Below are 11,947 nucleotides of genomic sequence, written 5' to 3'. Positions count from 1 at the left end.
CCTCAGCAGAGGGCCTTATCATGAATAATCGCGCCGAATCAAGGTGTCTGAAGTTAACGGAGAATTGAACATTTCTTATGGCAGTGCTTTCGCTATGATCCACGATCTTTTAGGTACGTCGAAGGTCTCGGCACGATGGGTGCCACGGAACCTCTCAGCGCAAGATCGACACCACCGCGTGCATTCATCAGGGGAGAGAGAGAGAGAGACAACTTTATTTATCCCATCTTAAAGGGAAAGGAAGTGCGGGAAGAAGGCGAGGGAGGTTATCCTACTCGCGGTAGGCCTCCTCTACCACCTCAGCCCACCTCAGGATAGCTTCCTGAAGTTCGGGGTTGTAGCTGCGCATGGCAGCCTCCCACAGCTCCCTACTACTTAGAGAGAGAGAGAGAGAGAGAGAGGAAAGGGGAAAGGCAGGGAGGTTAACCAGAGAAAAAAAATCCGGTTGGCTACCCTACGCTGGGGAGAGAGGGGAGGGGGAGGTAAAGTGGAAACAAAGTAGAGATAAGGAAAGGAAAGGAAAGAGCACAGACACACAATCACAATCGGTCACTGTCACCGAACACTGTCATCGCACAGCACACTGACACTTGGTGCACTATCAACATATGTTCAGGCTACAGTCGCCTGTCCAGTTCTGTCGCCCTCAAGAACCGCAACATTGCCCTCGTCGCCCTCTGCTGCGATGGCTTATGATGGCGGTATCTGAAGATGAGTTCCTCTGTGAGAGGTCTTTGGTCAAAGCGCGCTATCGCGGTTGCAAGTGATTGTCTCTGTAAAGTATATCGAGGACAGTCACAAAGAAGGTGTTGAAAAGTCTCCTCGTTACCGCAGTCCTCACACGAGGCGTCGTCGGCCCATCCAATTCGGTAAGCGAAAGACTTGGTGAAAGCCACCCCTAGCCATAGGCGACAAAGCAGGGTAGCTTCGCGACGACAGAGCCCAGCTGGAATACAAAGGCGTAGGGATCCCTACTACTTAAAACTCTACAAAGGTTAGGGGGAGGGGAGTGGTTCTTGCATTGCCACATAATGTGGTCAAGGTCCGCTCTGCTAGCAGGACAAAACTTGCAGGCTGAAGTAGGGTATATTCCCGGGTGAATTTTGTGACGTAAGGCAGGAGATAGAAAAGTGCGAGTCTGTAGTTTACGCCATAGTACCTCGTGTATGCGTGACGACCGAATCATTAAAGGGGGGAGGGTTAGGCGACCTAGGCGGTAATGCCCGCAAATGTCGTGGTACGTAAGTAATCTGTCTTTGGAAGTGAATGCTAGAGGGAGATTATTGGCGTCTGAACCGTCCCCTGCCTGTGCTCGGTTCGTGAAAGCTCGAGCACTCAGGTGGGCCGCTTCATTGCCGATTAGGCCTGCGTGAGCAGGTGTCCAGATTAAACTCAGAAGTTGGGCTGGCGGATTGTGAGATAGAATGGCCAGGGCTGTCCTGCAAACCCTACCCGCTCCAAAGTTGTGTATGGCAGTTTTGGAGTCACTTACTATGACAGAGTAATTGGGTATTGTTGCAGCGAGTGCCACCGCCGCCTCCTCTGCCTCCTCCGAGGAAGAGGCTATGATGGATGCTCCCGTCGCAATACTGCCAGTGGAGTCAACGACTGATATGGCAAATTTATGTCCACATGGATACTCTGCGGCATCGACATAGAGCACGTCTTTGTAGTTAAATAACTTTTTCTGCAGGGCTTTAGCTCGTTGTTGCCTTCTATGCTCGTGATGAACAGGGTGCATATTCTTAGGTAGAGGAGGGATATGAAAGTGCTCATGTATCGAGTGGGGAATATTGAATTTCTCATTGGTCATGGGTGCTGGGGCAATACTTAGGGAGTTTAGGATGTGCCTACCAGTGTGGGTGTTCGATAAGCGCTGGTATTGAGCGGTCAGGTGGGCTTCTGCGAGCTCACTAAAGGTATTAAAGGTACCTGTAGCCAAAAGTCTCTCAGTAGAAGCTCTACTTGGCACTCCAAGGGCAAATTTGTCGAGTCTGCGCATCAGTGAGTTAACTTTATCTTCCTCGGCCCTAGTTAAGTGGAGATAGGGTAGGGAGAATGTGATTTTACTGACAGAAAACGCCTGTACCAGTCTTAGCAATTCTGCCTCGCGGAGACCTCCGTGCTTATTGCACACCCTTCCTATTAGCCGTGTGGTATGACCTACGCTGGCAGTAACCGTTTGAAGTGTATACGTATTGAGTCTGTTAGATTGAATGTGCATGCCAAGTACACGGATTTTGTCTACTACGGGAACTTCCATCCCGTTAATGTTAATCTGAATGTTCGGCGTAACACGTTTATTTGCGGATAGAATGAACAGCTCAGATTTGTTGGGCGAGCACTCGAGGTTCATGAACCCAGCTCTCGTAGCCACTGCGTCTGCAGCCTCTTGTAAGGTATCTTGAATGTAGCCATCCGAGCCACCCTTAATCCATAAGGTAATATCGTCTGCATATAAAGAATATTGGAGATCCGGTATTTGTGCTAGCTTCCCGGCAATAGACCTCATAGCTAGGTTAAATAGAAACGGCGAGAGCACAGAACCCTGAGGAGTGCCAAAGCTACCTAGGGTGATTGGGGGCGAAGTTTGATCATTGAGACTTATGATAGCTGTGCGATTGGTAAGAAATTCGCGGATGTAGTCATGCATTTTTCTACCGCAGTTAATAACATTCAACTCACGTAAGATAGATCCATGATCTATGTTGTTGAATGCACCGCGAAGGTCGAGTCCTAAGATGGCTTGGGTGTCTTTACTAAACGTAGGAGTGAGAAGGTCATGCTTGAGCCTTAGCATGGCGTCCTGGCAAGAAAGCGACTGGCGAAAGCCAATCATCTCCGGCGGGAATAACTGATTGTCTTCCGCGTATTTATTGACGCGATTAAGCATGACATGTTCGAGCGTTTTGCCCAAGCACGACGTGAGGGAAATAGGTCTAAGATTAGCTATGTCAGAGGGTTTATTGGGTTTGGGAATAAAGATTACTTTAGCAGTTTTCCACGAGCTCGGAAGAGAGCTGTTATCGAAGCAATGGTTATAGTATTGTGTGAGGGCAGAGATTGATTTGTCGTCCAGATTTCGGAGTAATTTATTATTTACATTATCTATACCGGGAGCAGATGTAGTTTTAAGGGAAGCTAAGGCATGTCGCACTTCTGCCTCCGTTATTGGGGCGTCTAGAAGTTCGTTAACATCGCCTGTATAATCTGAATTTTCATGGGTTGTGGTAGGAGGGAGGTGTAATCGTGCAAGCTCCTGAAAAAGATGGGGAATATTATCCTTGTGTTTGTGCAATAATTGAGTGATGTAGTGACTGTGTTGCGTTCGCGAGGTCGAGGGATCAAGCAAATGTCTCAGCAGTTGCCAAGTCTTTTTACTACTGAGATTACCATGCATGCTCTCACATACCTGGCCCCAATGTTGATTAACTAGTTGGGTCGCATATGCTTGTATGTCATCGTCAAGTCGAGCTACACGTATGCGAAGCCTGCGGTTATGGCGGCGTCTTTTCCACCGCTTTAATAGTGATTCCTTCGCTTGCCACATGTGTAATAGTTTGGCATCAGCTGTTTGAAAAGTAGCATTAGGTGGCATAGTTGTAGTATGATTGTCAACGTCCGTTTGGAGTTGACTAATCCATTGCTGTAGATCAAGAATGGAATTGGGAGCATTATTTGCACGAGTTTTCCGAAATTTGTCCCAATCCGTAAGTTTGGGAGGCAGAGTGTGAAAGGGCTTGTGAGAGAAGGTAACAGAAATCTGTATGACGTAGTGATCGCTACCAAAATTGATTTGAAGGTTTTCCCATTTAGTTAGGCTAACCCGAGAGGTGAGGGTGAGATCTGGTGATGTATCTATGGAGACACTATTTCCTAAGCGAGTGGGTGTGTCGAAGTCATTGTGGAGGGTGAGTTGATGATCCTGAATGTGGGTCCATAAAGCTCGACCTTTAGGTGTGGAAGTAGTGTGACCCCATAGTTGATTTGGAGAGTTAAAATCGCCAACAATGAGGAGCGGGTTTCTTCGAGCTTCCTGTTTAGCACGAGCAAAAAGGGTAGTAAAACGGTGGTGTTTAGAGCTGGGACTGCTGTAAACGTTAAGGATGTAAATAGGAACTGACCTGGTCTTTTTAGGAAGTATTTCTACGATGTCGTGATCAATGTCGATATTCTCAAAATGGGAGCAAGTAACAGTCAAATGTTTTTGTGCTAGGATCGCGGTATTGGGACGTTCGCATCTTTTGCATTGGAATGTGTTGTATCCGGGGAATTTAACATAACCATTCGTTTCTTGTAAAGCAAAGACTGCGGGCAGTTGCGTGAGATTGGCTATGTATTGTTGCAGACTGGCCTTCTTTTTCGAAAAGCCCCTACAATTCCACTGCCAAACAACTAGGTTGGAGCGCTTAGGGGACGCGGCCATGCAGTCGATCGAGTCTTTCGATAATTTGGTTGAATCGCTCATCAATCTGGCTAAGTCGCGCGTCATCCTGGTTAAATTTAGCATTTATATGGGCACTGAGGCTATGAACGTTAGTAGTGAGGGACTCAAGCTTGGCTTCTACGGCATCCATGCGTTTCTCAAGGGCCTCAAAGCGATTGTTAGAGTTTCTAATGTGTGCGGTGAGTTTACGACTTAGCTTATCGTGTTCCTCCCAAGTATCTCTCCCATCATCACTAGAGTTGCGCTTTGTGGCGGTTATGGTAGTGGGAGGAGGAGAAGTGTCCATGGTTAGAGATTGATCGCCATTCTCACTGACAGGGGGAGGAGTTACAGTGGGTTGCTCATCAGCAGAGGGTTGAGATCGAGTGGTAGTAGTCGTACATGGAGAAGGGGTTTGGAGGTCGAGAATTTGTTTACGCAGAAGACGATTTTCGTCCTGTAACTGCTGTAGGAGGGCATAGATTGGGGCGTCAGGTTGCTTAGGTTTAGGTAAGCTGTGGGAAGCTACCGATGCCCAGCTTACCTGAGGAGAGCTTGATTTGTTGTTAGATAGAGCAGCGGATAGAAGAGGCCAATCTTCGTCTTGTTTTTTCTTAGGAAGAGGTCCCTGCTTCTTGGGTGAAGGAGAAGACTTGGTCTTGGATTGAGGAGGAGTCTTGTCAGCCTTGAGGAGTGAGATTTTGGGCTTATATCGTAGTGGACACTGAATGGATCCAGTCTCATGACTTCCACTACATAGTACACACTTAGGAATGCACACATGATCAGTTGGAGGATTCACAGTTCCACATTTATGGCAAGTATCCTCAGTATGCGTAGGGCACACGTCCGGTCGATGTCCAACTTTCCAACAGCGTGTGCAGGCCTCGATTTTTTGTCGAAAAGGCTTGCATCGGAGCATCGCCATTTCATATTTGACCCAAAAAGGAACTTTCGTTCCCATGAAAGTCACGAGGACTGCGTCGGAAGTTTTTCCCATTCGTCTGGCTTCTAAAAAGTGCATTTGTGGGTTGCACTCACGAAGCATGGGCAGAATGTCTTTCTCATGGATAGCTTCTCCCAGGCATACTCTGTCGATGTAGATAATGCCTTTGCACGTCTCGGAGTTTGGAACGCTGTAGGAGGTGACTTCGTGCTCTTGGCCGTCGGCTGTGAGCGACTTGATGGCGAGGTATTTCTTCAAGCGATCGCAGCTTTCCGTGCTGGGGGTAACTGTGTTGGTGGTGGGGTTGATGGTAACGATGTCTTGGCGCAGCTCCGCAGTGGCTGGAAAGCCGGCTGCCGTAGAGAGAATCTTGGTGAGTTGGAAGTGGCTGAAGCGGGAGGCGTCGAAGCCTCCGCGAATGCGAAAAATGGCCTTGTATGAGCCTTCGGGTAACTTGGGAGGCCTCACTTTGTTATTCCTTGAGATCATCTGTTTCCATACAGCAGCCTTGGCCGTGGCAGTGATGGCGTCCTTGCGGAGTGAGTCTTGATATGCGGCGTCGTATATGTGCGTTTGTCGCCACTTGAGCATCTCCTCCGGGGAAAGATCCTCCCCGTCTACTACCTCAACCGGGTTCATGACGCCCGCACGCGGCGTGTCAACGCCTACGGCGTCGGAGAGCCACCAAGCTCTCGTAGGCGAGGAACCACAAAAGTCACAATAACAAGCGTTCTAATGCACAGACCTCTTCAAAAGTAGTCTCAAAACGTTGCGGAAATCTTCACACATGTCGCGTGAAAGAGCCACTAGGATGTAGCAAAAAGAACGGGCGCTACACCCAAAAACTCACGGAGCCGATGAGACACGTCCACACGCGGCGACGCCACCTCGCGTTCTCATCAGGGGAACTTTTGCACCTCTGTTCAAGCGAGCCAGGGGATTCTCTCTCTCCTGCCTTGTCACTGGGGATGGGACGTGGCTGTATCAGTGGGACCCAAAAATAAAACAACAATCTTTGCAGTGGAGACATTCGGGGACCCTTCCCGCGAAAAAAGAAATGAACACTCAGCGCTCAGGGAGGAAAGTGATGGCGACACTTTTTTGGGGACGCATAGGGGATCCTTCTCATTGAGCATATTGAAAACAGTCGGACAGTTGCAGGCGAATACTACGCCAAGGTTCTTCGAAAACTGCGTGAAGCCATCGTGGAAAAACGCCGAGGATGACCTCCTCCTGAGGTGTCCTTCTCCTGCACGACAACGCCCCAGTTCACAGGTCTCGCGTTGCCCAGGCTGCCATTCGAGAGGGTGGTTTCGAACAGTTGGACCACCCAACCCACCCTGCAGACGCGACCTGTCCCCGAGTGACCTTTATTTATTTCCGAATTTGAAGAAACACTTCAAGGGAACGAGGTTTGACGACTTGAACCCGCTCCAAACTGCCGCAGAGGAGTAACTTGACAACCAGGAAGAAAATTTTTTTTTTGCAAGGTATCAAAAGCCTTACAGGAAAATGGGAGAATTGCGTTAGTACTAGGGGAGATTATGTTGAAAAATATATTTTTTCTTCCAAGGTCTAGCAGTTTTCCTGATATGCGAGTTGCAAAACTTTTTGATCATCCCTCGTATGTGCTAGCAGGTTACGACATTGAAACCTGTTTTTTATTCTCTCTCTCTCTTTTATCCCTGACAGACCGTCTCCACTGTTGACGAGAGTACCGACGTGGACGTCGATGTGGACGACAGCCATGCACGACATTTGAGTGAGTGGCCTCCCATATTCTGGGCACTGTAACTTCCGGTGGAGATTACGTTGGTCGCAAGTTGCGCGGACCATTGCCTCCGAGATGACAGAAGGCCCGCGAGCTTTGAGCTATGACGTCACCTGCAATGCGAGAGCTTGTACCTTGAAACAGTATAGGGGGCCTTAGTGCGGCGTCCGCGGCTCACTGATGGCACTCTGTTGAGGCACCGTGTTGAACATTAATTGAACATAAGATGCGAGTGACATCTAGCGCTGTCGCCGTGTTTTACGTTGCGCGCGTCATGGCCTCAGAGATCACGCACGCAGGTCATGCGCGGGTGACAAAACAAGAGTGGCGAGCTTGCGTGTGCTGTCGCGACAGTCCAGTACAACTGTTGGAGTGTTTACGATCCGGCTACGTTGCATTTCGCTGAAAAAAAAAAAACTATAACAGAATTCTTGTTGTCCCTCTGTTGGCATTGGAATGCCTAAATCTTGTTCCATAACTGGGATACCATACCTCACGAATACCATCGCGTATTTGCCAAATTAGGGCCGTTGCCTAGGAATATGTAGCTCACAATTTCTGTATTTTGTTGACTGGCCTTTCCACTATAGCTGGTTACTGTCTTCGTCATCACTGCCACGTACTGCTACCCACAGAAAGCCCTGGCCTTTGTCTCTCATGACTAGTCGCACTTAACTGGTGTGTTGCTTCACGATAAGTCGTGTACAGAATTTGTCAAAAGTAGTATACGGGCTACGTTGCCTGCGACCAACCGGTCTGACTACACTAATGTCGAAGATTGGACTAGTTGACTCTGCATTATTCAAAGTACAACAGCGCGACTTCTTGAACGAGGACAACACCGAAGAACAGGCACGGACAAGCGCTGACTTTCAACTAGGGAATCTTTATTGTAAGCGAGAGATGCACACATGTTGCGGAACGTAAACAAACAACAAAGGAATGAGTGAAGAATTGCCTACGTGAATTGTTCACGTTTCGCAACATGGGTATATTATTTAAACCAACTCTTTATGACGGTGGGATTCTTAACGATGGTTTGCGCGGCTCATAAAAATTTAAAATGCTGCTTCTGCTTTAACGAAATACAGAAACTCAAATAGCAAAGTTGTTGGCGTAAAGTCCTGCAGCGAAAGCCAGCACTGCAGATGGCTATACACAAAGAGAGGACGTACATTCTCGCGCATAGTCTTCTCCATGTGTATCCATTGATTCGTGTGAACTGATTTCGCTGTAACGGGAGTTTGCTGCTGTGATTTTCGCTGTATTTTTTAGGCAACGAAGAGCGAATGGAGCAGTAGTTTGTTCAGTACGAACGCTAACGTCTAGAAATATGTGGTCACTGTTGGTGAACAGTACTTACACATTACTGATGCAGGAAGGTCCGGTTGTTTTAACCGTTCACCTTTAGATTAGCATTAACTGCGGGACATTGGTGCGCTTACATAAGAATATGCCACACCTATTTCTCTTTTCTTTTTTTTTTTTAGCATGAAAAGCCTTTAGCTCCCGCTGTCGGCGACGTTCAGGTGACCTTGAGCCAAAAGCCAGCGCCGTTATCCGGGCACTCAAACGAGAACGTACGAGCGAATTGCGAGAGCAAAACGCGATCATCCGTGGGCAACTAGTCAAAGCTTAAGAAAATTCGGTCTCTGGCCAACAACCCCGTGTACGGTTCCGCATTACATACGTTAATTAAACAAGTTAAAATAAATAACGCTTCCGAGTTCTTCCGAATGCTTGTTCACAATTTCACTCAAGCTCTGACTTCTAGTACGCTGAAGTTTCATTTGTCATTTCCAATAGAGGGGGGGGGGACGTTAAAATGACAGATACAGGGCTCCGTACACTTCATTGTCATCCTTTGACACTGAAACAAGCTAGCTTGTGCTCTTTTGAACGCCAACGGTCCACGAGTTCCGCGGGGCGGGTTTTGCTTCCCCTCGAGAGATGGCGCCAAGCTGCGTAACGCCTCCTTCAGGCGCTTTTCTTCTTCTAGCTAGGTAGTGCGCTGTCTCCCTGGCGTCTTTTGCTGCCCGTCGTGCCGCATTCAGCCGGTTTTCTTCTAGCTGGGCAGCGTCCATATGGACCCGTGCACAATATGGCGCGGTGCGGTGTGGTGGGGTGTGCCGTTGAAAACATGCCCTACACCCATTTTAAGATTGTGGCTAGGAACATCTCCAACAAGTCTACTTTGCCGGTTACCATTTTATGTTTACACCTACTCACGATTACGGGAGAGTCAGTAAGTGTGTGTGTGTGTGTGTGTGTGTGTGTGTGTGTGTGTGTGTGTGTGTGTGTGTGTGTGTGTGTGTGTGTGTGTGTGTGTGTGTGTGTGTGTGTGTGTGTGTGTGTGTGTGTGTGTGTGTGTGTGTGTGTGTGTGTGTGTTACTGGTAGTGCGCCAATCTTAGAGGTACTAGCTTTTTGGGGGAAAATTATAGAGTTAAGAATTTTTAAATGCCAGAACACATATGGCAATACAGTTCTATCAGCAATGTTGTAGCGTGATGTTAGACTAAAAATATTTGAAGTCGATAAGTGCCTTGTAATGAGTGTCGGCATGGCGTTGTGTATTGCACGTACGCCGTTGGCACTTGACCTTCATAATGTCGCGCCGTAGATGAAGGAAGAAGACTAGGAGGAAGCGTCACCTTACAATTTATGAGCGTAGTCACAAATATACAAAGGAGAGGCTTATGGAAAATAGGCCCTGGCCGCGTGATAGGCAATCGGTAATGTCCGGTATTCCGGCAAGCGCAGGCGGTTTGGCGCATGAGCGGGAGCGTAAACTTGAGCGGCCAGATTGGGGGCGCCAGCTGGTGGTGTAAAGCTGAGACACACAAACACAGAGCCAATTACTGTATTTTGCTTAGCTGCTGGTGTAAATTTTCGACAGCGGCGTAATCGTGTTCATAATTAAGCCGCTGTCGTAAATTTGCACCCGCAGCGAAGCGGAATATAGTTGGTTGCTGCAATTTTAGCACTGTGTTTGGTTGAGCCCTACGCCACGAGGCGGCTGCACCTCTCCGGCCGCTCACATTTGCGCCCCCGCCCATCCGGCAATCCGCCCAAACCACATCCGTCTGCCGGAATAGCGGACAAACTAAATGTCCCTAATAACTACCACGAACCGAACAATGCCTTTATAGGTCCGGCCCCCTTGGAAAGCGTGCTTCCAGAGAGCCAACGCACAGATAGAAACTGTATAGAGAGGGATGGGCGTCACCAGAGGAAGTTAGCTTGCTGAGGCTAGCTGCTTGATCTTACGTTCGCTCTTTTTTCTTCTCCCTTCCTGCATGTATCGCGCACCACACTTCGCATTCTGCTGAAGGTTTCATCCGTGATGACGCTGTCGCGGCACTATTTGCCAGTGGGAATTTCCCTGCTTTATTTCTTTCAACTTCTAATTTTCAAAGAAAAACGACGTTCTTATAGGCTGAGATGGCATACATAATCGCACGGTTACGAGATTTATGAGGGAGTTTCCGAAATACGGGCTCCAGGGTGATTCGCGCTCAGCGCATTTGCGGCAAGTGCGGAAAGTCCTTTTTTTTTCGGTCTCGGTTTGGCGGCTTGCGCTTACTGCGACACTGCTGCTAAAAGGAAAAAAAAACCACGAAAAAAAGTACGAACAAAAAATTTAATAGGTGATGCTCAAAGCATGGCTGACACGACGTGTTTCTGGCTCCTGTTATCGCTTCCCGTGCCTACAGGCTATACAGTACACAAAGGCGTGGCCTTCGATATTGGCTTCTGTTATACTCCGATGGAGCCGTCGCTTGGCGGTGCGACTTGGACATTAAAAATGCTTTGCTTATATGTGTTTTTCTCTTGTCTTTAGAATTTTCAGAATTAATATGAACGAAAATGTCACCCGATTATCGGGTGATTGGCTTCGGATGCGGCTTAATCTCAGTCCGTTCGACGACAGTAACAGCGAGGCCTTTGACCTTTTATTTGCAGAAGCTCTCATGATCGCAATATCGCAAACAGCGCAAGAACGTGACAAAAGGTTAAGGAAATGGATGAAATGGGCCTTGACTCTCACTTTAAGTTTGTTGCGCTGTAACGAAAGATATAGGCAGAGAAAGATAAGGTAGACACGAAGAAATTGACAACGCGCGCACACAGTCTGAGAGAAAGAGAGAGATATGGGCAAACAGACTCACAGAGACTGACTGAAAAATGATTACATCTGTCACTAGGCTCTTCAGCGCCCGTGTCGTCGGCTTTTAATCTTTCTGTCCCGTTTTTGCATTGAATTTGCCGATTATAGAGAATAATAATATATGGGGTTTTACGTGCCAAAACCACTTTCTGATTATGAGGCACGCCGTAGTGGGAGACTCCGGAAATTTAGACCAGCTGGGGTTCTTTAACGTGCACCTAAATCTAAGTACACGGGTGTTTTCGCATTTCGCCCCCATCAAAATGCGGCCGCCGTGGCCGGGATTCGATCCCGCGACCTCGTGCTCAGCAGCCTAACACCATAGCCACTGAGCAACCACGGCGGGTGATTATAGAGAGTTTTAGCGTGTCCGCGGTATTGCGCTAAGCGGAGACAGACTGGCTATTTTGCCGAATAGCCGGGGGTGCCACCAAGTGGCTGCACCATGCAGGCCGCTCGCGTTTGCGCTCCCACTCCACCGGTATTCCGCCCCCGCTAAGCCGGCATTCCGCCCGCTCTGCCTGCGCTTAGCGGAGAAGCTCTCCTATGTCGTCATAACAACAAGCCGGGCTAACAACCATTTTGCTCTCATAATCGATGGTAGCTGTCGTAAACAGCGGTTGTTTGTCGCTCAA

At 48.3% G+C, this 11,947-nt stretch overlaps 2 protein-coding genes across 3 annotated transcripts in view; one reads left to right on the top strand and one right to left on the bottom strand.

Moving 5' to 3' along the window:
* The window catches only part of LOC139049747 (calphotin-like), a 12,261-nt gene extending 7,239 nt beyond the window's left edge, over positions 1–5,022 (bottom strand). Inside the window, exon 1 of the mRNA XM_070525541.1 lies at positions 4,971–5,022. The gene's annotated coding sequence lies outside the window, so the exon portion shown is untranslated. The remainder of the gene's footprint in view (positions 1–4,970) is intronic.
* The window catches only part of LOC139050091 (E3 ubiquitin-protein ligase Rnf220-like), a 74,088-nt gene that overhangs the window by 19,755 nt on the left and 42,386 nt on the right, over positions 1–11,947 (top strand). For both annotated transcript variants that reach the window (XM_070526295.1, XM_070526294.1), the window contains exon 2: positions 7,065–7,134. In XM_070526295.1, coding sequence (XP_070382396.1) covers positions 7,065–7,134 — 70 coding nt within the window. The remainder of the gene's footprint in view (positions 1–7,064; positions 7,135–11,947) is intronic.

Source organism: Dermacentor albipictus, chromosome 9 (assembly GCF_038994185.2).
Source record: "Dermacentor albipictus isolate Rhodes 1998 colony chromosome 9, USDA_Dalb.pri_finalv2, whole genome shotgun sequence".
Classification (NCBI taxonomy): domain Eukaryota; kingdom Metazoa; phylum Arthropoda; class Arachnida; order Ixodida; family Ixodidae; genus Dermacentor; species Dermacentor albipictus.
Note: the sequence above shows the minus strand (reverse complement) of the source record. Positions and strands in the feature narration are given on the sequence as shown.